Source organism: Meriones unguiculatus, chromosome 3 (assembly GCF_030254825.1).
Source record: "Meriones unguiculatus strain TT.TT164.6M chromosome 3, Bangor_MerUng_6.1, whole genome shotgun sequence".
NCBI classification, from domain to species: domain Eukaryota; kingdom Metazoa; phylum Chordata; class Mammalia; order Rodentia; family Muridae; genus Meriones; species Meriones unguiculatus.
The window spans coordinates 149348619-149374656 of NC_083351.1; the positions used below are offsets into that span (position 1 = coordinate 149348619).

Below are 26038 nucleotides of genomic sequence, written 5' to 3' on the forward strand. Positions count from 1 at the left end.
CAGTACACACTGCTATTAGAAGAAGCATGAGGCTGGTCAACCAATCTTCTATGCAAAAGGTTTATTAAGTGGGTATGGAGGGAGTTGGGGAACAGGGCATGGGGGGGGGAGAGAGAAAGAAAGGGGAATGGGATGTCCTGAGAGAGAGAGGGGAGAGAGAGAGAGACCACGTGTCTTGGTCGTCCCTTTAAGGGGCAAGGTAATCATGCCTTCCAGGTGTGGCCACCTGGCCGGAGACACAGGATGACATCATAAATTGCTAGGTAATCCCAGAAGCAGGTTGTGTTCCAAAATATTAACCCACATGCCATACCCCCAATGCAAGCTCTGTGGATTCTAGTTTTCCTCCCAAGAAGTTCTCCTCAGACTTACTGAAGACAGGCTGCAAATTGGAGGCCCACTCTAATCTTAATCTAATCTAAACGTCTCACCCACATTAAATCCAACAGCAGATCTCCCAGTGAGGCACCCTGTACAGTTTTTGTTAATCATGAGCCTTCAGCCGTTTCCCCCTTGAGTGTGTGTGTGTGTGTGTGTGTGTGTATTTTCACAGCACATACTTCTTCCATGTAACTGATATGTTATATACTGTCAACACACGTCCTAACCTGGCGAGTCAGGCATTGTGAGTAGCGAGCAGTTGGTCACTCTGGGGCACCAGGGCCTGGTGCTTCAGCCTGTCCTTCAGCTGGGGGTTAAAAGAATTCGGATCCACACTGGTGGCTTCCTGGAAGTGCAGGCTGAGCAGAAGTGGGTGGGACAGCAGACAATGAGGAATTCTGGGCTTTTGCTTTCCTTGTTTGTAAAGGACATAATTGAAGTCACCCTGGTTGGGGGCGGGTGTCTTACAGAGGCTCCACTGGAGGTGGGTGGGAACTAAGAAGGAGCCAGGGCAGCTGGAGGAGGCTTAGGTGGTCCTTGTCCGGGGTTTTCTTTGTTTTGTTTTATTTTAAATTTAGGTTTTTAAAATCCGTTTGTTTTTCTTTCTTCTTTTTTTAAATTTAGTTTTTAATTTCTTTTGTTCTTTAAGGGGTTTCTCTGGGTCACCCTGGCTGTCCTGAAACTCATTCTGTAGGCCAGGCTAGTCTCAAACTCAGAGATCTGCCTGCCTCTGCCTCCCAAGAGCTGGGATTAAAGGGGTGCGCCACCATACCTGGCTTGATTTCAGGGTTAAAAAAAATGGTACAATATACACAGCATAGAGTGTGCTCTTCTGAAGGCTCTAGTTCAGCACAGTGTGGGGCAGTCACTTTCCTTCTTATCTGCAGGGCCTCTTCACCTCCATGCTCCTTTCTGTCTCTGTGCAGCCCTCCTTCAAGTGCTTCACGTATGGAAGGACACATACTTGTGTCTCCTCGTGTTGTAGCATGTGTCAGCGCCTCATTCTTCCTTTCACAGCTCACTGCCATTTCGTTGTGTTAACACCCAACACGTTTCATGTTTGTGGACCGTTGTGGCATTTTTAAACCGCTGTCCGGGTCTGTTTGAGCCCCTGCCTTCAGCTGACCGGATTTTGGATAAATTTTATACAGACGATAGGGAAGACACTGCTAGTCCTTGAAGGGGCTCTGAGCAGAGGGTGTGCTAACACTCCTTCTCCACTGATGCTGAGGCTTTTCATTGTCGTCTGCTTAGGTACCCCCGCCGTCAAGGGACTGTTGTTTTTCTGTGTGTGTGTTTGTTTTGTTTTGATGAGCAAAAGCCAGCGTTCAGCAAGGACTCCTAAGTACTTACTGAAGAGCAGCTGTGTTCTCCATCTGACCCTCATTCATTATAAGATTTGGTCTCCAGGGTGGCGAGTTTTATCATATGTCATTTTCTCTCGGTTCATCAATTAACATGTTCAGGGACAAGAAAATAACTCTTACTACTGTCCACAGCCAGATGTAATTAAGGAAGTACATTGAGTAGGACAAAAAAATCCTGGTGTGGACAAAACAGCCAAACAAACAGGTTGTTGACAGCTTGCTGAATATCAGGTATACACACCAAAATGTGTATTTCAGAGTGGTTTCACAGCTCGGTTGAGTGTGTGTCTGTGCGTGTGCTCACACATACCCCTCCGTGCTTGGAGGGCAGAGGAGGACCTCAGGTGTTGTTGCCTTTGCTGCTTATCACTCTGCTCCCCCGGAGATGTGGTCTCTCACTGACCTGGAGCCTGCTGCCCAGCGAGCCAGAGCCAATGACTGAAGGCCTGGCCTGGGATCCACTTGTGTCTGCTTGCTGGGATGGAGCTCCAGGGATGAGCTTTCTGGCTTTTAATGCAGGACTGAGGAGCCACATTTTGGCTCCCAGGCCCTCTCTCCCTCTTATCCCTGAGTACCGCTGTAACCCAGGAGTATCTTCCTGAGGGATGCTCCTTTAATGCAAATCTCTGTTTTTCTACACCTCAATCTTCGTTGTTGTTATTATTATTTAGTGAGGCCACAATAACAACATTGAAGATAGTTTGGAAACAAGACAATAAGCATTACCTTCATTTGTACCCTAATACAACTCTATTTTAATTTTATAGTATATATGAAGACTGAGCTTATAAGTCATTGTTGAAAATAAAACCCTGGATACCTCTAGTGGCATCTATTTTTAAATTTCACAAAGCGGTGTAAGGCATCAACTAAATTTTTTGGATTAAGTTTGCTGTCAGTATCTGGAGAGTATTCTGTATTCACTGGAACTAGTTGGTTGGTTCCTGACTCCCTCCTTCCATCCCTCCCTCCTCCCCTCCCCCTTCTTCCTTCTTTTCAACTAGGGGTTACATAATTGGAATATAAGTAACTGAAACAGTAGCACCTCCATTTGTTGGTACCTCTGCTTATATTTCTGAATACTTGTAGTCCTCTGAAATCACTCGGCACTGCCCTATGTCCATAAGCAGGCTGCGTCATTGAGATATGGAGCCTCGTGGTCCAGGGAGGCTTATGTCACCCTACAGCATCTCCCTGGCTTCTGGTGCTTAGTGACACTTTATGGCTACAATCCCTGTCACTGTTGTCCTGGAGTGGGATCACTCTTTGCTTGACACACTTGCACTCTGGTTGGATTCAAACAGGAATTGAAGTTGCTCATTCGTACATAAGCCTACAAGGGACAATTTGAGGCTTTTTTGACAGTGCCTTCCTTCTGTGCCTGTCTACAGACGCTCTTCCTTTTGTCTGCACATGCGTGTAGCTCCTCTGAGTTCCTTACTCTGTGGCCTTCTTGGCCTGTACTTGAAGGCATTCCCACTCCACTGAAATTTGACCTTGAAGTCCAGTCTGTGTGTAAGAGATTGAGAGAGAGAGAGAGAGAGTGTGACAGGGTTTCACTATGTAGACCAGGCACAGACATCATGGCCTCAAACAGACATCTGGCTGCCCCTCCCTCTCAAATGCTGGGATTAAAGGTGTGCCACCATGCCTGGCCAGTTCCCAGGAGTCTCTTTGTAACCATCTCAGAGGACTTGTTTTTTGTTTGTTTGGGTTTTTTTTGTCTGTGGTCTCACTATGTGGTATCTGCCTCAACTCTACCTTCTTTCTGGCACATTCTTTTTTTTTTTTGTTTCTCAAGATAGGGTTTCTCTGTGTATACTTGGCTGTCCTGGAACTCACTCTGCAGAGCAGGCTGGCCTTGAATTTATAGAGATCCGCCTGCCTCTGCCTCCCAAGTACTGGGATTAAAGGGCGCTTTCTAATGCATCGTCTTTGGCCTCCCTCCTCTCTCCTTTACTCCCTTTCCCTTCCTTCCTTCCTCCCCTGCTCTTCTACGTCCTTGGAGATTTGAGCAACCACAACAATAAAATCAGCCTCTTCATGACTTTCCTACCTGCTTTTTGGCTGGTAGAATCCTTGTTTGTTTGTTTGTTTGTTTGTTTGTTTGTTTGTTTTTGGGGGGTGTTTCCAGCCTGAAGTCATTCTGTCCACAGTCATCCTGCAGTTGGACCAGGCTTATTCCGAGGTATGGGAGCTCTTGGTGGTCTGCTACGTTCTTCAACCTGTTGTGCCTCCATAGGACTGTGTTCCACACATAGGCTGCCTGGAGGCCATTTTTTCTTGCTGTCTACTCCTCTACAGTCCTGTCCTCCCTGTCGTCAGACAGGGCAAGGCCCAGCCCACCTCTTTTTCTTCAGTCTGAACTCGTAGCTGTATTTCACTTACTCTTGTACTTGAGCAGAGTCCTTTGAAAACATTTTTATTTATTATTAGTGTGTACATGTGTACACACATGTACCTTTAGAGGTCAGAGGGCAGCATTTAGGAATTGGTATACCCACAAACACACATACACACACTGAGGAGTGCTTTTGACCCTGGCTCCTGGAGCAGAGTTCTTTCTTTAACTGAAATTATGGAAAGAATATGTCAAACCAATGTGGACTTTCTGAGCCTTAGGTTGATCAGATTGGAAGAGAGCATTGGAAGAGAAACTGCCTCAGATTCTAATTTTGAAGATGTGGTCATCATTTTTACTGAAACAATCGGAGATATGTAGATATATGTTTCTGTGAGCATTGTGATGTAAGGAATATTGGATGAGAACAGGTGAATCCAAAGCTTAAAGAAAAACAAAAGGATGTCCTCCTGTCACATACCCTTTTAACATTCTTTTCACAGTTATGCACATACACAACAATATAGATATACATATATGTATATGCATACATACTATATAATTTATATATAGTACATAGGGTTATACATAGTGTTTTATATATATGTATATATATATATATATATATATATACATGTACATGTATAGACATGAATAAACATATATGTGTGTGTTTCTGGTTTCCATTGTGTAAGATGTTTTTTGTTATTTTGGTTCTTCGAGACAGGGTTTCTTTGTGTAGCCCTGGAACTCACTCTAGACCAGGCAGGCTGGCCCCGAACTCACAGAGATCCACCTGCCTCTGCCTCCGGGTTCTGGGGTTAAAGGAGGCATGCACCACCACCTAACGGCTGTTGCTCTGGTTTTTAAGTGGATTATTATTGTAGCAGCACAGTGAGGACAGACCATCACCACTGCAAGCCCCATGCATGGTTGACCTAAAGAGAGCCATGCTTGTAGTTCAGCAGCTTGTACACCAAGGATGACCCATAGGACTAATTGAAGGATGCAGAAAATAACTTTATGGATGAATTTAAACTTTAGACAGAATTCCCTTTGCAGCCACAAATAGCAAGGCTATTTTTATTGTAGCGTGCACGGAAGATGGAACTCAATATTAGAAGAAGTGCTTTATTTCGCCAAGACAGCTCACACTCAACACAGTCCTTGTTTTTCTTGGCAGGAACGTCTCAGCCATCTGTGAGTCCAGGGGAGCCGTCTCCCCCATCCATCCAGCCAGCGCAATCAGAGTTAATAGTCGAAGCTGGCGACACGATCAGGCTAACATGCATTGATCCCGACTTCGACAAATGGACTTTTGAGACCCTCGATCAAGTGCGTGAGAATAAGCGCAGTGAATGGATTCAGGAAAAAGCCGAGGCCACTCACACGGGCAAATACACGTGCATCAACAGCGGCGGCCTCAGGAACTCAATTTACGTGTTTGTTAGAGGTAAATGTGGACTTCGTGTGTGGCTGTGCAGAGAATGTTCGGTATCCTTTTCTTACTTTTAGGTGACCTGGAGGTGGCCGAACCACAGGCAGAATTTTGCTGGCTGGCTCTAAAAGGCCTAACGTAAATGTTTTCCTCTGCTGGCTTCCAAGATCAAGATCGTTTGATTCACAGTGGCTTTGAGTGTGACCCCAGCTGGGGGTCTTCAAGGCCTGTAACTGGATTACAGTCTGGTTAGCCCATTTGTCCTGGTGCTTGGAGTCAACCCTGAGAATAAATTAGGCCCTTTGGGAAAACTGCATTTTAATGCCTTGAGATACTAAATATTCCCACTTAGTAAAAACACTTCAGGGAACCAAAGGCCTCAAAAGGCCTGAACAAACTAGCACTTCAAAGGACTTGGCCCACCCTTAAGGGAGTAAATTCCAGAAAAACAACTCAGACAGCTAAGCATCCCTCGTCAGTCATAAGTTCTCTCGGAGTTCTTTTCAGCAGTTACAACCTCTTGGAAACAAAAGACAAAGCGCTGTGACAGTTGGATTCCCATATCTCATTTTCTAGACAAATTCAGCAATTTGTGTGTGTGCTTTTGCTATCATGTCAAGAAACCGCAGGGTTGTATCCTTTGGGTGATGTAAAAACAAAACTAATGACAGCTTAAGAGACGGTTGAGAGGACAGGAAATGGAAGTCCTGGTTGTAGCGCTGGTTGTATCGGGACTGGGCCTGTCACTTATAAGGTGTGTGCGATTCTTTGAGTATGTGGTGGGTGTACTGCTTGTGCCTGGGAGATGTGCTGCCTAGGGCCGGCCTCCATTTCTCACTGTGGTCTTTAGATAAGACGAGCAGTCTCCCTTAGGGGATTGTTAGGGAAACACAATTATACAAATCTTAGCGTGCTCAAACAGGGGTTAATAAAGCTGCCTCGGAGGATTGCCGTGAAATTGTGCCTCTGCCTGCTTTATCAGTTGTCCTTGCTTAAGTGGGCAGCTGAGCAGACATGCTCACTGATAAGACACAGCTCAGCTTCAGGGTTCTGCCTCAGAATTGTGGAGCCCACCCCCCACGCCGCTGGTGACCTTGGAGATGGCGGGTTTTTTTGGTAATTTTCAGGTGGTAACGAAAGTACCATTTCAGCTTAAGGATGGGCTGCGTAGACACTGCTTGTCCAAAGAGGCTGCTGACTTGGCTGGAGCAGTCAGGGCCCACACAGTTGGACCCTTAACTAGTCTGTGCCACTGGGAGGAAAGAAAGTGGCACCTTATGGAGTCTCTGCTCCCTGGTGACTGAGAAAGTATAGTTAGAAAACCAACTGTGGCTCTTGATCGTAGTTTGGTCATGAAGGTTTGATTGTTTGTCTGTCTGTCTTTAATTAAATGATAAAACAAGTATATCTCAGTGGCAACAGATTCTCTTTGTATGTAATATTTGATTTCTAGGCGGAGAGGACAAATTTTAAAAGAGGTTTCAGGGGTCTGGGGACGATAGCTTAGTCAGTACTTGGAGGACCTGCATTTGGTCCTTTGTACACACATAAAAAGCCGCTGTGCTGGAGGCTGGTGTGGAAGTGCGGCCTTTGAGAGCACTTGCTGCTTTTACAGAGGACCCAGTTTGGTTCCGAGCACCCACACTAGGAAGCTCACAACCCCTTCTAACTCCAGCTCTGGAGATCTGATACCCCATTCCAGTCTTCAGCCTGCATACACATGGTCCACATACAGACAAGCTAGCAATACCCATACCTGTAAATTAAAAAGTAAAAAAATAGGGGCAGGATTGGCTCGGGGTTGAGAGCACTGCATGTTCTTCCGGAAGATCTGGGTTCAATTCCTAGCACCCACATGGCAGCTCACCCACAGTCTCATCCCAGTTCCAGGGGATCAGACACCCTCATCCAGACCCATGCAGGCAAAACACCAACGCACAGAACATACAAGTAAATAAATTATCCTTAAAATTTTTTTAAAATTGAAATCCATTGTGTTGTGCAAGCTTGTGATAGTTTAAGTCTTTTAAAAATGCTTTCGGAGAGCAGGATGTGGTGGTGGACACCTTTAATCCTAGCTAAGCTAGGTGGATCTCTGTGAGTTTGAAGGCAGCCTGCTCTACAAGTTCCAGGCCAGCTAGGACTGCACAGTGAGACCGCATCTAAACAAACAAAAACAAATAGTGTTTCAGTGGCCCTGTCCAGCCATGCAACATGCTGACTTTTTTTATTCTGCTTCTTAGATCCTGCCACACTTTTCCTGGTTCGCCTTCCCTTGTTTGGAAAAGAAGACAACGACACGCTGGTCCGCTGCCCTCTGACAGACCCACAGGTGTCCAGTTATTCCCTCCGGGAGTGTGACGGGAAATCTCTGCCCAAGGACCTGATGTATGTCCCAAACCCCAAGGCCGGCATCACCATTAAAAACGTGAAGCGCACCTACCACCGGCTCTGTCTCCGCTGCGCTGCCCAGCGCCAGGGCAAATGGGTGCTGTCTGAGAAGTTCACTCTGAAAGTGAGGGCAGGTAGGGCCTCTTTCTGACCTCGTGTGGGCGATGGAGACCCTGTGTATGGGGCAGATTTGTCTCTTCCCAGTTGGCCTAGGGCATCAGGGCACAAGCTACTAGTAAGATCACCACCTTCCAGGTAATAGCAGGAGTTTGTGAATTCCTCTAGGGTGACAGCTCCATGGCTGTTGGTCATTAAACCTGCTGGTTTAGGGCATTCATCCCTAAGTGACACCCTTGCCACAAGCGTTCCTACTCAATGGGAAGATTTAGCCTGAGGAGATTAGGTTACAAGGGGTTTATTCTTTAGTTTGCTGTGGACACATTACCGGATTCTTTTTTCTTTCGTTGGCTGGTTCTAATGAATTCCCAAGCCCTTCAAGCTCTAGGCAAGAAAGTGCCCATGGCCTGTGGAACTTGCTGTGGCTTCCCATCGAACCTCTCAGTAGCCAGAAGATAAATCGGGCTTTATATCTGAGGTTACTAGTTCAGTGCCACTTTGGGATTTCAACTGATAAGGAGAATTCTTAATCCGCTTTTGAAAAAACCATACTCATTAAAAATGAAGGAGATTTTAATTATTTAAAAACCTGGACATCTCAGAAGTAAGCAAGGTGTAATTGTGTAATGTATGGGAAAAGTACCCACTTGGCTAAAAGAACGTAATTAACTGTAGGCTGGGTCCTCAAGAAACCAAGGGTATTCCAGGTCATGATGAAGCCAGCTTCATGTGATGCTAACCTCTTCCACCTGAGTGGAAAACCAGACATGGGCATGCCTACCTTTTCACCCAGTGTGAATGAATTTGCTTGTAGGCTGAATGACTCAACTGGTGTTAATATTTCAGACGCGTAAACAGTACAGATCATTTAGTATGGTGCTGTATGTTTTCTTTAATGATATAATGCAAGCTCTAAACAGCCGAGAAAAAGCAAGCCTGGGTCTAGAGAAGAGGCTTCGAAGTGAAGAGTGCTCGCTGCTAAAAGCTCAGGTCAGACCCCAGCACCCACCCTGGGTGGCCTACATCTGCCTCTAACACCAGCTCCAGGGTGTTCTACACTCTCCATTTGGCTTTCTCAGACACCCACACACATGGCATACACACAAAGATGCGCACAAACAAATAAAACTAATTTTAACAATGGTAAAAAGCCAGGCACGGTGGCACATGCAGAGGCAGGGCGGATCTCTGTGAGTTCGAGGCTATCCTGGTCTACAAAGTGAGTCTAGGACAGCCAGCGCTATACACAGAGAAACCCTGTCTCAAAACAAAAACGAGCAAACAACAACAAAAATGAAAGCCAAAAAGAAAATAAAAAGCATGTTAAAAATAAGACAAGTTAAAATTCGTGCTGTAATGGAATGTCTGACTTCAGGGCCACATTTCTTTTTAATTCTAGCTATCAAGGCTCTTCCAGTTGTGTCTGTGAGTAAAACAAGTCAACTCCTTAGGGAAGGGGACAAGTTTACAGTGACATGTACCATAAAGGATGTGTCTACTTCCGTGGGCTCCATGTGGATAACTCAGGTGAGAGAACTCCTTTCGTTACTATCACTGTGTTGCCGTCTGTGTGGGAGATCACACAGATTCCTACAAAACTGGCCTCCTCAGATGATTCTGCTGGTAGATATGGCTGTTAGCAGCTGGCTGACAGCGCATTCACTCAATGTCTGCTTGTACCTATGACAACACACGTGTTCATTATTAGTGGCAAATAACTGCCGCATTGTCACTACAGTTTGAGAAAAGAGAGGGCATCAGCCTCACGTTATGACTTACCACTGTTTGTTCATTTGAAATGACTTTAGTAAGGAAGCTAAAAGACAAACCTGAACAAACGAAGAACTGTATAGCTTTCAGGTAAAACTATTGCCTACTTAGAAGCCACATGATAGAAAGAATTGTGAGCCTCTCCTTTAGTGAAGAATAAATGGTGTCATGTATGCCCCAACACAGCCCTTCTGATCCCCACAGAATGGCCAGGTCATCTGGGAGATGGGGATCTCTTTTTTTGTGCAGCTTGCATTTTCCCCTGTGAGGCTGGTTACCTGAGATTAAGTTGCTAATGGTTTTCCGTTTGTTTTTTGTTGCAATTAATAAAATGGTTATCTTTAATGTGAAGCATTTGGACGTGTTTATGTTCTCATTCAGTTGACAAATATCTATCTAATGTCAGATACTGTGTTGGGCATATCTTAAATAAATTTTAGCCAGACTATCTCCCCTGCCCCATCTCTTTTTGTTGCGTTGCTAAAACTTGAACCCAAAGACATTATGCCTGTGTAACCAGTATTAGACAGTTTTATTTGGATATTTTCTTTCTTTCTTTTGTCTCAAATACTCAATAACAAGGTTTCAAAAAATTCCCACTGACTGTTTTCTTTCTATTTTTAAGTAATTTTAGTGAGGCGATTCCCTAATCATAACTAGTTCCTCTTTATTTCACGTGTGGGAATGTGAAATGGGAAAAAGCGAAATACATTTCACTGCTCCTCTTCCTCCTCCTCTTGGCCGGTGTTCAGCATCGGCAATTTCATGCCTGCATAAAGAAGTCTGTGCTCCAGGCATAACCATGGTGATCCCCATAATGACGGCATTTGTGCAGACCTTGATGGATGATATCTTTCTTGGTCTATGAAGCCTGCCACTGGCCTTGGAGAATGGATTGCTCTAGAGACCCACGGCTCAGAGAAACAAGTTTTGGTTTTCAGACCATCTAATGTAATACAAATAATAGCTTCTGTATGGATTTTGGCCTAACCTTACAGAGCACAATCCCATATTAATTGGCTTTCTATAATCCTTGATTTCAGATGAGAGAACAATTTAGACTCTGTGTGTGTGTACTTGTGTATACTTGAAAATTAGCCCTTTTAAGATGAGAAATTCAATTGCCCCAGGCAGTTTTGTTGTGAACCACGTTTCCCAGGAGCCCTGCATGCCATTCCCAATTAGCCCACTGGCGATGGCAGCTAAACCTTTAGTGTTAGAAAGTCTGCGGGGAGATCCCAGTGTGTGCCTCCAAGGGTTAAAGAAAACCAAATCATGTGCAGACAGCATGCAGTGTGTGACTTGCAGATGGGACTCTTGGCTCTCCGCCAGGGTTCACCATGAATCTTTTATTGATCCTTTGGCATAATTTGGAATGCTGTTAGCACTATCAGATTATTTTAAAAGTCCATTAGTGTTTGGTCTTGACCGTTTAGAGGAAGTTTCACTCATGAGAAACTGAGGCCACAGCGCACTCTTAAGCGTTGGTTGTGATTATTTGTTCAGGGGTGCAAGTCTTGGGTTTTATACAAGGCATGTTCATGCTGGCTCTTCTGATGCTCCCAAATGCTAACGCTCCTGTTCCCTTTCAGCGCTGAGTTCGGTGGTGTCAGCATGCTAAATTATGATCTTTGACCTTGGGGGTTGCTTGAACATCATTTTTGACCAAGCTATTTTGTTCTGCACCGACCATCTCAGAGTTTGTGCTTGGCGCCCTGTTGGGGACTCTCTGGCTCTAGGAGGAGGTGGTGTCCCATCTGTTCTTTATCACTGTGGCTATGGAGAGAAGTCAGAAACAGTGGCCTGAAGGCCAGCAGGAGAGGATGTCGCATGTTGTTTGTTTTGGTTTGGTAGTGATCCTATGCACTGAAATGGGAGATTTCTACCACATAGAAACACCTCACAGAAGGGATGGCTTGGGATCTGCAGGGAACCATATTGGGAAGGCATTTAAAGCCCTGTTTGTTAATTCACACCCTGTGGAAACAAAGGCCAAGGCCAGGTGGGTCTTTGACTTGATCAAGAGCTCACAGCTCGTTAATTGCCAAACCGATTCTCTTGCTTTTAACGAGTCTGGGGCCATCAGCTTTTATGTATGCTTATTTAAGTGTATCAGGATTCCAGACCCTGTGGGCTGAGTGTTAGCTGGAGAGCAGAGCTCTTGCTTTGCCTGTGTGAGGCCTTCAGTTCCCAGCCCTGAAAAGAAAATTTTAAACTGTAATTATATGAGGAAAAAAGAGAAAGGCATTGTCTACATAGCTAGCAATGCTGTATATATAATAGAAATGTAAGGCAAGATTCATGGGCCATTTAAATTTTTCTGATAAGGACATTCCAAAAACAAATGGTTTTAATGACCTATTTGACCCAGTAATGTGAAATAGTATTATTTCCTACTAAAATTAACAGAGAAGTTATTAATAGTGTATTTTGGGTCTTATCATTCTAAGTAGTCATAGTCTAGGATATATTTTATGCAGACTCAAAACTACATTCTGAAGCCTTTGAAGTACTCCATGGTCACAAGTCCTTCTTACTGCCAGGTGGCCCGTATGTTTTCCATGTTTCTCTTGTCTTTTCCCCTTGTGCATGCATTACCACCTGAGATGGATGCTCTGTTTGTGATAGATTCCTCTCTGTTGTAGCCCAAGCTCGTCTTGAACCTATAGCCTTCTGACCGTCTCAGCTCCCAGGTGTGAGCGTTACCTATGTGAGCTACCTTGTCTCCTTTTTTGCTAAGTAATGGAAACATTTCTCTCATTTCCTGCAAGTCATAATCTTTATTGCAACATTTACCTGATGGACATTCTTGTCCTCACTGCAGTCAGTATCATGGAATTTTGTCTCTTACAGTGTCCCTTAGGCACAGATGTTCTGAGGGTCTCAGTGTCCTGCCAAGCTCCTTTCCAGCACTGTCACCATTACCAGCACCTGGCTGCTGGGCTCATGCTGCTGGGGCAATGTAGCTGGCCATTGCCCTTGGTCTTTGCCAGTATCTGCTCCTGCTTGCTTGCTTGCTTTAATCGAGGTTGTTGTTTTCCTGACTGTAATGGGAAAGTGTGCACACAGCAGGAAATTTGGAAGACGCAGAATGCAGAGTTAGACTTCTTTGAATGCTTTCAGTAGAGCTGCCTATATTGAAGTTTTCCCCATGATAATTTCCTTTGCAAGCATCTCTCCATGTCTGGTCCGCAGATAGATCACAAGAGTCACACAAGGGCAGAGCCACGGTCCTTTCCTGTCAGCTTGCCCAAAGGCTTTGTGATATGGTCTTGTATGTGTCATGTGCCTCATCCCTTGAGTAGTTGAGAAAATCTTACTGGGATGATAAATGTGATGGTGAACTCCAAGTCAGTTACACATATTCTGATTCTGATTTTGTTTTTGAAGATGCTAAATATTAATTCAAAAGTATTTCATTCCTAGTTTTTTGTTGTTTTGGGGTTTTTGTTTTCTGGATGTTGTTTGAGTTCACCTATTTTTTTTCTTTTTTTTTTTTTAAGATACCATTCCATCTTTATTGTAATCGACACATAAAATTATATATATTTTCATGCCTTTTTAATGCAGCCATTTTCTTGGTGCTTGCTTTTGATAACACTCATGTAGAATGGTGAAACTCATCTTTGAAGTAGTAATAAAGCAATGCCATGTTTGTTTTGTCTCTCCCCCACCCCAGATTTCAGTCCTTATATTTCCTTTTAGTCCTTAGATGCACCCATAAAAAGGGTAGAGGGATGGTGGCTGGGGACGTGGCCCAGTTACAGAATGCTGGCCTAGCATGACGAAACCCTGGGTTCAATGCACAGGACACCATAAACCAGGCCTGATGGTGGCATGTGCCTGTGTTCTCTGCCCAGGTAGCTCAGAAGTTCAAGGTCATTCTCTTACATCGGTAATTAAAAGTTACCCAAGTTCACATGGAGATCCTGTCTCACAAAACAAACAGAAAAATGTTAATATGACATAAGTGTGCTGACTCATCATGAAAAATCAGTATTCTGTAATATTCTGTAGTGACTACCAAAATCTAATACAGCAGAGAACTTGGAATGACTTTCCCATTTTTTTTTTTCCAATCATTCATAATGACTATCTTTCAATATAATCCTGTGATATGAAGGGTTCCAGTGACAGGCTTGTCGTGACACTTTTTTTTATCCCCCTCAGTAGTGTATAACGAATGCTAATATGGAGAAGCTAATTGCCGCTATTTTTAATTTAGGAAAGATCCTGAATATAAATCATATGGTAATCTTTGATTTTTTTCCCCCTTCCCTTCTGAAATCCTCAGACTAAAGCACAGGAAAAACGTAACAGCTGGCATCGGGGGGACTTTGACTACGAACGCCAGGAGACACTGACTATCAGCTCAGCAAGAGTTAATGATTCTGGAGTGTTCATGTGTTATGCCAATAATAGTTTTGGATCAGCAAATGTCACAACAACCTTGAAAGTAGTAGGTAAATATCTCTATGGGAATGTATAAATTACCAGCAATAGGGAAAAGAGAAATTACTAGATAGTTTTCTGTTTATGCAAATGGGATTCTAAGAACCGGTTCTTAGAAGGTGTTATCACCGAATGAATGAATGAATGAGTGAATGAATGAATGGTATCCTTGGAGGAGCTTGTTGCCAACACAACACAAAACCAGATCCTACCAGCTTACCCAAAGACAGTGGCGACCTGTTACTCTGCTCCCACCTTCCCTTCCCCCCCTCCCACCTTCCCTTCCCCACCTCAAGCAAAGCATACACTCAGTTTCCCTCACGTTTCAGTCCTAGCCAAGTGGTTCAAGCTTGGAAATGATCATAGATGTTCTTTGTCAGGCCTCAGAGATGAGTAGAGGAGCCTGGGTAGTTCTCTGTCTTCTGGCATGTTATTTTTCAGTTGTCAGTCCCTTTGTGGTCTATGCTGAATTGAGTGAGCTTCTCTGGCCTCTTGGCTCTTCTCCCTCTCTGAGGGAGAGGCAGCACGTAGTAGGTTCCTTTTTTATTTTTTTAATTTATCTCAAAAGTATTTCATTCCTAGTTTTTTGTTGTTTTGGGGTTTTTGTTTTCTGGATGTTGTTTGAGTTCACCTATTTTTTTTCTTTTTTTTTAAGATACCATTCCATCTTTATTGTAATCGACACATAAAATTATATATATTTTCATGCCTTTTTAATGCAACCATTTTCTTGGTGCTTGCTTTTGATAACACTCATGTAGAATGGTGAAACTCATCTTTGAAGTAGTAATAAAGCAATGCTATGTTTGTTTTGTCTCTCCCCCACCCCAGATTTCAGTGATTTATGGAACAGAGCTCTGTGATTCCCCCCCCCTTTTTTCTGGTAGTAACATCATAAAAATTTGGTATTTCTGCCCAAGTTCTAATGAAAAGTCTCTCAACACAGAGAAGACACTTCGCTTATAATTATATAGTCATCACACAGAAAGTGTACTCCTCTGTCCCCAACTGTGATCGTGAGCCATTTATTACTTTGAATAGAAGGCTATGCTTTTAAAATATTAAACTCCATAAGCACTAATTTGCTAAGTTGATTAGAGAGCATGTTGATATATCCTCTTCAGCTCCAGAAAGCAATTAGTAAGGATGTTTTGAGCATATTGTTGTATGTAATCGGATTTTAAAAAAATCCATTCATCAGTTTCCAAGAATTAGAAATGTGTGACTGGAAAGCCCTGTGGCTGTGAAATCCGAATCTGGTTTTATTGAGGGTCACGAGCGGGCTGTGGTGGGACAGGAACAGGAAGAGACAAAGACAGGGTAACTCTGTAGGGACTAGGAGTGGGTTCAGATTCAACATGGGATGGGGGAGAGAATTAGACTTTGGGACTATGCTGATTTTTTTTATTTTTATTGTTTAGAATTGTGTGCAGAGAAGGCACACAGCATGACGTTAGAGGGATGCATACAGACCGTAAAAACATTACTATAGTAGAGTAAATAAATATATCCACCATCTCGTACAGTTTGGTTGTTTTTGTGTGGGTGTGTTTGTGAGCATGAGTGTGCATGCTTGTGCAAGAGCAGATAGACTCTGACCTGGTTTTGGGGTTAGGGTTCTGCTACTTAGCTTTCTATCGTACCCCAGTTTTTCCTCTGCATTTCCTCTCAGAAGAAGCCGCCGCCAGCCTCCACAGCATTGGAGATGGAGAAGAGGCAGATTTTATTAGAGTGTGAGGCATAGAGTTTGAACCTTATTAAGAGTTAATAGACCACCAATTTCTTGATGCAGAAGCACTTGAAAATATTAAACTTTTATGTTATAACAATTTGGTTAGGGTTCCTTTTTTTTTTTTTTTTTAATGTTATGGAACCTAAGAGAGTCTTAGCAATTCTTACATTATAGGAATTTAAAGCCTTGTTCCACCATGTAGCATAACCCTGTGATGTTGTCAGCCTTTGTTACTATGACAGAAAGCCTGACAAACAGTTTAAGGGAGGAATGGTTTTCCTCAGCTCTTGGTTCTGAGTCTGTAGACTTGAGACAGGCTAGGACATCACAGGAGGAGCAGGTGGCGGAAGAGAGACGTCCGTCCGCCTTACGGACGCCCAGAAGCAGAGAGCAAGCCAGGAAGGGCCAGGCACAAGATAGAGGCTTTAGAGGCATACCCCCAGAGGCCCATGTCCTTTAAAAATCCACCCCCACGATGGCTATCCACTGATGAACTTAGAGCCCTCATGACCCAGTCACTTCCCACAACCAAGCCCTTTAACACTTGTGTTAAATCCTAACACCTACGGAGCAAGGTTAGACTCGAGGAAACCGAGGACTGCTTCCGTAGTTTATCGGCGGTCGCCATGGCATTTCTCCCATCGTGGAGGATCTGAATATAGGACCTTGGGTAGCAACACTGATTCTTTTAACACAGCAAGATTTAGCAAACAGAAAAGCCCCCTCCTTGTCATAAAGAGTGGCAGGAGTTATGTCCTTAGTGTGGTAGGAAAGGGCCAATTCTAAGCCTTTATTTTGGATGATTTTTTTTTTCATTCCTTACTGAAAATAATCCCTTCCAGATAGGCTCATTATATAAGAAGACACTACTACACTAGATTGCATTTTTGACTTTGAACCATTAGGCAGCCAGAGGGCATTTAAAAAAAAATAAAAAACTGCAATGACAGCCTCTTGTGCATGCATAGATAACGGCAAAGTTAGTGAAAGTTTACAATTAATTTTAAGCATTTGAAAATGAAATAGAATAAAATTTAAACTCTAACTTGATGTAGCTATTTTTTTTAAAGATTTGAGTATTTTGCTTTTATTTTTGTATATGAGTTTTCAATTATACATACAATTTTATTCATATTCTTATTTTCCCTCACTTAAAATGTATACAGCCTCTAAAAAAAGAGACCATTCTTGGCTTCTCTTAGACCCATGTTCAATGCTAGACTTCGCCTATATGGCTTTGGATCCAAATATAAATCATTGACTTCATCTATAAATTAAAGATTTATAAGTATTACCTATAAATTAGTTATCATTAAATCTCTAATGTAGGGCTGGGAGATGGCTTAGTGGGGTAAGAACACTTGTTCTGCAAACCAGAGGAACTGAGTTCAAATCCTCAGCACTGACATAAAAAAAAAAAAACACAAACAAACAAACCCAAGCATGGCTGTGTGGGACTATAACCTCCATACTGAGGAGAGAGATAGTAGACAGATCTGGAGAGCTCCCTGGCCAGCCACTTGCTGAAATGGTTAGTTTCTGACGCAGTGAAAAACCCCTGGAGTCCTGCTCTAGGCTGACAGGAGATTCTCTTCTACATTTTTTTTTTTTTTTTTTTTTGGTTTTTCGAGACAGGGTTTTTCTGTGTAGCCCTGGCTGTCCTGGAACTTGATCTGTAGACCAGGCTGGCCTTGAACTCTGCCTCCAGAGTACTGGGATTGACGGTATGCATCACCACTGCCCCGCTAGTCGCCACACTCTTAATGTGCACGTACCATATACACAGACAGCAAACACAACACACACACATGCACAGAAAAGCCCTAAAACCTGTTTTTCATCTCTACATGAGAGGCTACAGCTCTGTGTTCCAGAAGCATTGTAAACATAAATGTCATAATTATTAAATAAAAATGTGTGCTGAAGGGCCCGAGGCCCATCTTGGCACATTTTAAAGTGTCCCCTAAATGGTGGCTATAAGAATAATATCAGCAATTAGCTTATTGCTCTTTCTCAAGCTCTCTCTTGGATTATTACACAACCATTTCTAAGGCTGCGTTATTTACTTCGCCAGTGGTCTGTCGTTTCGAGAGTTATTGTAACCTGTCCAGAGAGCACTCTGTGCATCCATAACCCATTTTAAGAAGAGCCCTCGAGTGGAAATTATAGGATTTAGACTTAAAAATAGATAATTTAAAAAAAGAAGAATCTCAATCGCTAACTGGTTTCTGAGAAGGAGCGTGCCAGTTTGTCGTGCGCGGCTCTTCGAGCCACTTCGAGCACACTCGAGATCCCTGTGGGTTTATTTTAAATTAGTTTTGCTATTTTTAATAAATGGAAAGTGCCATCCATGGTTTAATTACCAGTTTAGCTAAACATTCTTTCTCCCATTACCTTCATTCAAATTTACCCTTTAAGATATTTTCCTTTTGTCGCTTCCAAAAAGCACCCATCCCTGTCCACCCCCTCTCTGCTTTTCATGTGTCGTCTGTTGTCTGATTGATGGCCTGTGGTGTGAGGGGTCATGCACATGGTATGAAGGGTCAATGCTCATTTTCTTCAAATAATTTTTTTTTTTTTTTTTGCAGCACTTTTATCACATATGAGAGCTTATTCTTTTGACTCAATAGCATTTTCTTCCTACATTTGTAATTCTTCTGGGTTTAGGTAGGGGCTATTTAGCAACATATCTTGAACTTGAGCCTCACAGCATGCAGACAAGTGGATGGAGAGGACCTTTTAGGGAATTGCCAGTGAGGCAGCAGCCCACAGGGCAGGATTTAGTGTGTGCCCTGCCTCACCCAGGACACGGGGAAGCACAAGGGAGGGTGACGCAGGGCTCACGGCACATCCTCTCACCTGTTGCCAGTCAACGCTGGAGGTCTTCAATTTTGTGACTCTGAAGTGACGTGTGTGCTCTTGTCGGTTGCGAATATTGATTGCTGCCTTATTGTATCACGCTTAGATAAAGGATTCATTAACATCTTCCCCGTGAAAAACACCACGGTGTCTGTAAATGATGGAGAAAACGTAGATCTGGTGGTGGAGTACGAGGCCTACCCCAAACCTGAACACCAGCAGTGGATCTACATGAACAGGACCTCCACCAACAAGGGGGAAGATTATCTGAAAGCCGATAACGAAAGCAACATCAGGTAAGAAGGGGACCTGTGCCCTTCTCACCCACCATCCTTCCCGGGTCGGCTTCTGGTGGCCCAGCAGTGCCTGGGAAGGTGCCAGTTGAGGAAGTACACCCAGGGCTACCTCTGTGCCCTCAGCCAACAGTCCCATTTTGCTGCGGGTTCAGGAGGTTCATGCCACAGATGCGAATGTATGCCAACTCGATTTCTCCTTTGGGAAGTGGGGGTTGACTTTTCTCTTAGTTTTAATGGTAATCTAAAGCAATGACTAGCATATCTTCAGGACATAATAATTCTCCTTAGAAAGACAGGGAAGTTGGGATTGTTACTACATTATTAAAACTCTGGCAGCTGTGAATCGTTAAGCTTCAGGCCAGGCGATTGATTTTTTTTTTTTTTTTTTAAATCAGAATCTCTTACTAGATCGTCAAAACATTGTAATTACAATAGTAGCAGTAATAATAGCTTATGTGCTTTCAATTGTTGGCACATATACCTTACACAAACCAGCATAAAGCCTTAGCTCTTAATTTATTTTTATTTATTTAATTTGATATTGTGTGTGGGTATGTGATGATGCAAGGACGTGATGTCATGTATCCCAGAGTGTGTGTGAAGGTCAGAAGACAACCTTTGGGAGTCGGTGCTCTCCTTCACCTTTACATACAGTCCAGGGGTCAAACTCGGGGACTTGCACTGAAGGTATCTTTAGCATCTCACTGACCCTGTAGCACTCTTAATTTCCTCCATCTTTTTGGCAGAAGAAGCCAAGGCACAGAAGGGTGAGGTGATGTGATCTAGATCAGATGAGGAGTAAGGGCTGGTAGCTGGGTAGAGTTCATGTTATTCCATTCAGGAGCTGCTGACTGTTGCATAAACACAAGGGAGGACTGATAGGCTAGCCTGGATTGTTGAGGGTTGGGCTGAAGAGGGTGGGTATGGGTTGTACCCAGGTAGGAGAGGAGTGGCCGAGGTGAGGCGCTTCTTAGGTTGGGCTCTTGCATGCCAGCTGAGTAAGGACCTTGAGGAACTCTACACTGAGCCTCTGTAACTGCCTACTCAAGGTGACCCTTGGGTGAAGGTTAACCCAAGGTGACCCTTGGGTTAGATATGAAGCGTCCTGAACTGTACCCACAACAGGGGTCTGTGGGGGCAGCCCTAGAGGAGGCACAGGACTGAGGCACCTGCACAAGAGGCTGAGATTAGAAAGGTTGATCTAGCAGCAGGTGATTGAATCTGAGCAGGCTGTCAGGCCACTAAGCGTGGTGAGTTGGCCATGGCCAGCCCAGCGGATATGTCCATCTAGATCTTGTACTAGCTTAAGGATTACATGGAGTTCCTTCCTCACAACTGCTCTGTAGATCCCTGGGCAGAGCAGATACTTGAATTAACAAATACTGCTGGGGCCTCTGGGGGAAAAAATCTGGGAGTAAAAGGCCAAGAATACTGTTATTGACAGAAGCAAGAAAGGGTGATCGTGGGTGGAGACTTCATGATTATGTGGATCCCAAGGCTCTAAGAGTTGATGTGAAGATTGAAGATGAGCCAGGCTAGGTGGTGCATACCTGTAATCCCAACACTCAGGGAGGCAGAGGCAGGTGGATCACTGTAAGTTCAAAGCCGGACTGGTCTACAAAGTGAGTCCAGGACACCCAAGGCTGCAAAGAGAAACCCTGTCTTGAAAAAGAAAAAGAAAATCAAGGCTGTGTGCAGGCTCCTGAGCTAGGGTTTCCCAGGACAGAGTACAGGGTACGCCTACAGTGTGGGCAGAGGAGGAAGTGGTCATGAAGGTGGCCTGGGACAGTGGCCCCAAAGGCACGGCTAGCCTATTTGTGTCACATGCAGGCCTTCGTCCCAAATAGAGTGACTCTGTGTGTGTTCATGCCTGTGTCTAGTGTGTGTGGCATGCGAGCATGCATGTGCATCTTGCTAACACTGAATTAAGTGATTTGTTGGTATTTCCCTCCCCACATAGGTACTCTTTCCAGGTAGTAGGAGCAGGGACAGAGAATCGCACTCTAGGACAGACTCCACAGGGGGTTGACTTACTGTCCTTCCTTTGTAGATACGTGAACGAACTTCATCTGACCAGACTGAAAGACACAGAAGGGGGCACTTACACCTTCCTGGTGTCCAACTCGGATGACAGTGCTTCCGTGACATTTAATGTTTTCGTGAACAGTAAGTAAATCGCAGGACGCCTTATCTTTTTATTTGGTGTTATTGCATGCTGCAGCCCATGCGTATAACAGCTGCAGAGCTGCGTTCCCTGTGTACTATGTAAATAATGTTTCATGATAATTTTGACCTTAACAAAGACCTCGTGGTTTGGTGGCTGGAAGAGAAACCGACTCCCTGTCCTACATTTCAGTGGCCACATGACCTTGTAGAAGTGCTGTGAGTTCTGAGGGCTGCCTTTGAAGAAAACAGGGGCCAAAGAGGCTGAGATTAGCAGCTGTTTAAAGAGAAACTGTATTATTATTGATCGTTGGACTGGAGAGCCAGATGTTGAATAGGAGCTGGTGTTTGCCATTGGGTGGGAGAGAGATACTGTTAATCCCTGACAAGAATTTCCTCTTCTCCAGTGCTTTCTTTCTTCAGCCTGTGATATACTGTTTGTGTCCAAGGCTGTTCTCCCCTATGATCAATGGGATATTGACCCAGCTCTCAGCAGGTCACTCCTGAGTACTTTAGGAGTACTGGGAGAGCAGGCAGCCGCAGGTTTGGTGGAGGGGGGAGGGCAGTTGTCTGTAGTCATGGGAACCTCAAAACCCCAATACCGAAGTCCTGCACTGCTATGGTTCTTTGAGGGAATTATCTCTGCAGAGGCAGAGGCCATGCAGGCAGGAGGAGTCAACCTTTGCTGCAGCTTCTGCCAAGTGCAGGCCTTCTCCTTGGCTCTCTTCTGGGTCCAGCCTGCACTGACAAGGAGCGGTGGACACCATTATATCTACCTGAGTATTCCAGAAGACAGCCCAGTGACTAACTGTTAGGGTGTGTGTGGTCTGGGAAGACAGTGGAGCATTCCTGTGTTAGTTACTTGTTGCTAAAAGAAGATGATACACCAGCAGTTGGAGGAAAGGGCTTTTTTGATTCTTGCTTGCAGGGAATATAGCTCATCTCGGCAGGGAGGGCATGGCTTTGAGGTTTGGTCTGTGGAGGTAGGCGTTTACAACCTCACCTTATAACTAATCAGGAAGTCCAGGCTGGAAGCCAGGCTCCAACCCTCAGTGGCCTGCCTCAGTGACCTCTGCTAGCCATGCCTCCTGCCCTGTAGGTTCCCGGATGCCACCACCAGGGAGGATCAAGCATCCAAATGCATGCACCTGTAGGGATATTTCAGCTCAAACCAGAATAATTCCCTAACAAGAACAACTTAGGAACTGGTCTGTGAGGGGTGGTGGTGGGTGGGGTTGGAGGCAGGGGAGAAGACCTTCCCTCCCCTGGAGCAGCCTACCTGTTGTGGTTTCACCTGTATTTTTCCATTTGTCCCTGCCCTGCTCTGGTAGCAGGTTGGGTGTGGTCAGATCCATTTGTGAATGAAAAAGAGCAGCTGGTAAAGCACTACCCTGGATGCTTTTTCACTGCAGTCTAGCATGCTTGGCTGTGTCAGCACGGCTAGAATCGTGCTTCCCTGGTTAAGAGGGTGTATCAGTCAGAGTTCTCTAAAGGAACACACACGCACGCATGCACACACACACACACACTTAGATCGCCTTACAGAATGTTGTCGGTGTGGTCCAGCAGTGGCCGTCTCATTCTGTTGGCCAGGCCGAGTGTCTCGGCAATTCCACTCTGATGCAGGGCCAGGAGGAGCCCTGGAGAGCCCTGGTCTTCAGTCTACATTGGAATCCTGAAGGGGACCCAGATTTTGGGTGGGTTTTCCTGCTTCAAATAATCTGATCGAGGAACTCCCTCACAGTGCCCCGTAGCTTGGGTTTTAGTTGACTCTAGAAGCGGTCAGGTTAACAACCAAGGCTGGCTGCCACAGACATCAGTATGCGTGTGAGATGGGTATCATGGTGCATGCCTTTGACCCTGGCATTCTGGAAGCTGGAGGTAGGTAGAGCTCTTTGAGTTCAAGGCCAGCCTGGTCTTGACAGTGAGACCCTGTCACATGCCAATAATTAAGGTTGGTTGGTTTTGGTTTTTTGAGTCAGGGTTTCTCTGTGTAGCCTTGGATGCCTGGACTGGCTTTGCAGACCAGGCCGGCCTCGAGCTTAATTAAGTACTTTTGTGTTGCTGACTTTTTAATCTACTGATGTATCATGTATGTCCTTAAGAGGAGGGCAGGGTGTAGGGTGGAGCCGGTGGTCCCAAACTCTGGAACACAGAGCGCCGCCCTTCCAAAGGAAGTATTAATTAATATTTCTGTTCCTAAGAACAGTTTTGATTATTTGGTATCTCATTGGCCCTCAATTCAAATATTTCTAGATTAATTCAGATGTTAATCAAGGGAGCTTAATATATTACACATAGGCAAAATTACCTACTTTTGAAAACCTTAATATTCAACTAATTTAAGAGACGACCATAGGCAAATCAGTATCTTTGCAAGCATAATGTGCAAACTGTTCATGCAAAAACTTGATTCTGAGTATAGTAGGCCTCTTTCACCTACCTGCTCCAAGAACCTCAATCCACCGCAGGCCTGTACTCCCAGAAAATACAGTAAGAGCCAGTTTCTAGAAAGTCAAAACAAAGAAACAGGTAGATAGTACCTAAGGCTTTGTTAAGTTTCACAGGTGTAGGAAACAGTCTGCCACATGTGTGTTCCTGTGCCTTTCTCCTTGGGGACCATGGAAGCACCTCATAGCTGAGTACACTCCCTGGAACCCACCAAGAAGCTCATCATGCTACTCTTTTCTTGGGCCTCTGGACCAGAGGGGAATTTAGATGTCCCTTTCCCCTCCTTTCCAAGCGTGGCATCTGCCACTTGGGCATGAGACACTGACCCTTTCTCCCCTTGACTTAGGAAGTTGCCTTTCTCCCCGGCTGGGTCAGTTACAGTCATGTCTGCAGAACACCACTCAGTGGCAAAGTGATCTTCCCCTGCCAGGAGGGACCTCTTCTGTAGGCTAGGGGTCTGAGCTCCATCTGTAGGCTAGGGGTCTGAGCTCCAACAGGCACCTTACCATCAACGGAATGCCTGCCTCATCACTCTGGGAGGACTGGAGTCTCTGCACTCTGAGGTTAAGCTTTTCAGGAAGCCTTTTCATTCATGTCAGCTTCTTGGAAATGCTAAGTTGACAGAAGCCATTCACTTCTCTCACAGGGCACAGTTGGATTTACAAATGGCTTTGACAATGAGCATATTTGTTCAAACTGTCCATCTCTTGTGAGGCATGTCCCAAATGCTCTGTACTATTATATTTTGACAGTATAATGGATCAGGTTTCTCTTTTATTTTTTATTTTATTTTTTTAATTTTTTTTTTTTATTTTTTGCATTGACATAAATTTAAGGGCTGGGGGTGTGGTTTAGTTGGTAGAATGCTTGCCAGTCTTGGTTCCGGTCCCTAGCATTGCGTAAAACCAAACCAAAGCATGATTTATATGCCCAGGCAGGAGGGTCAGAAGTTCGAGGACATTCTGAGTTACTTGGTGAGTTGAGGCCAGCCTGAGCCGTGTTTGAACCCGTCTCCAACAAACAATGAAACAAAACTCTTTTAAAATCAAAACCTTGGGAATCATTGTGTTCATTTTGACATCATAGGGTAACGGTGACAGTTATGGGTAATTCTATGCATAGTTTATTCTGTAAATAAGCTTAGCCTCCAGGGGAAAGGAATTATGCATTGCAAAAATTAGAATTAATAAAAGTCAAGATAATAAATGCACTGGGTTAGCAGAGAAATTCAGGCTACTTAGTGACACTGATGCATAATTGCTTACTAGAGTTGGTGCTAAGAAATGCTAATGCAAAGTCTTTGATTTGGAATGGCCTAAATGCTTGAAAGTCTCAGTGTAACTAGTGTGGGGGTAGGTGGCTAATTTCTTATATGGAGGAGACTTGGAGTTTCCATTAAAATAAACCAAAGCCACACCTCACCCCATTCCCATTGATTTGAATGACTATAATTCCTCTTGGGAGTGCTTATCCAAGGTACAGAGATGTCAAATTCTTAGTTCTGACAGAGTTTGGTACCCTTGGGGGAAAGACAGTGATGTATTTCTTTTGCATATGAAAAGTAGGGGAAAACATATAATTGTGAAACTCCAAACGGTACTCCAATGTGCTTTCTCCATTAGGCACTACTCTTTCCCAGAATCTCAATAATCAAAAACGAAACAAAAAAACTCATTGGCTGCTGTGTGCCAGCAATGGAAGCCTCTGGTTGTGGTTCCCACCCAGGTCAGACAGTTAGAATGTTGGTCAGACCCAAAATCAAAAATCAAAGGCATACTTTAACTTGAACGGACTCACTTGGCACTTTTTCTCTCATTCCAGTCTGTTGTTGGTTTGTTTGTTTTGTTTTGTTTTTGGACAAAGGATAGACTTTCTAGTGGATTCCCAAGGGGCAATCAGCAAATTAAATCTCTTTATAACTTTATTTTGACTTTCAACCTCATATCCAGGTGAGTCCAGGATTATTCACATCATTATTGAAGGAGATGACGCTTGCTATATAGTGTTAGTTATCTTTAAATCTCTGAATTGCCTTAAATCTTGAGGAAGCATCTGATAGCATGGGCAGACCAGCTTTAGGAATTATAAAATGGGGTATGAAAGGGTCATTAGTAGCCTTTCCTCCATTCCTAAAGGTGTGACCTTCAGTGACAGACCCCAGCCCTTGAGGAGGGCTGCTGAGGCAGGGGACAGGAAGGGCTCACCTTCCTTGTGCTGCCTCCATGGAGCTGACTGGTGTTAAGCCTGACTGGAGTCCCCAGTGATGGCGTATCCACACGA

At 44.2% G+C, this 26038-nt stretch overlaps 1 protein-coding gene across 3 annotated transcripts in view; it reads left to right on the plus strand.

The window, feature by feature from the left end:
- Kit (KIT proto-oncogene, receptor tyrosine kinase) overlaps positions 1–26038 on the plus strand; it is a 79295-nt gene that overhangs the window by 28292 nt on the left and 24965 nt on the right. For all 3 annotated transcript variants that reach the window (XM_060380773.1, XM_060380771.1, XM_060380772.1), the window contains exons 2-7: positions 5273–5542; positions 7771–8052; positions 9435–9562; positions 14100–14268; positions 18955–19144; positions 21195–21310. In XM_060380773.1, the coding sequence (XP_060236756.1) occupies positions 5273–5542; positions 7771–8052; positions 9435–9562; positions 14100–14268; positions 18955–19144; positions 21195–21310 (1155 nt within the window). The remainder of the gene's footprint in view (positions 1–5272; positions 5543–7770; positions 8053–9434; positions 9563–14099; positions 14269–18954; positions 19145–21194; positions 21311–26038) is intronic.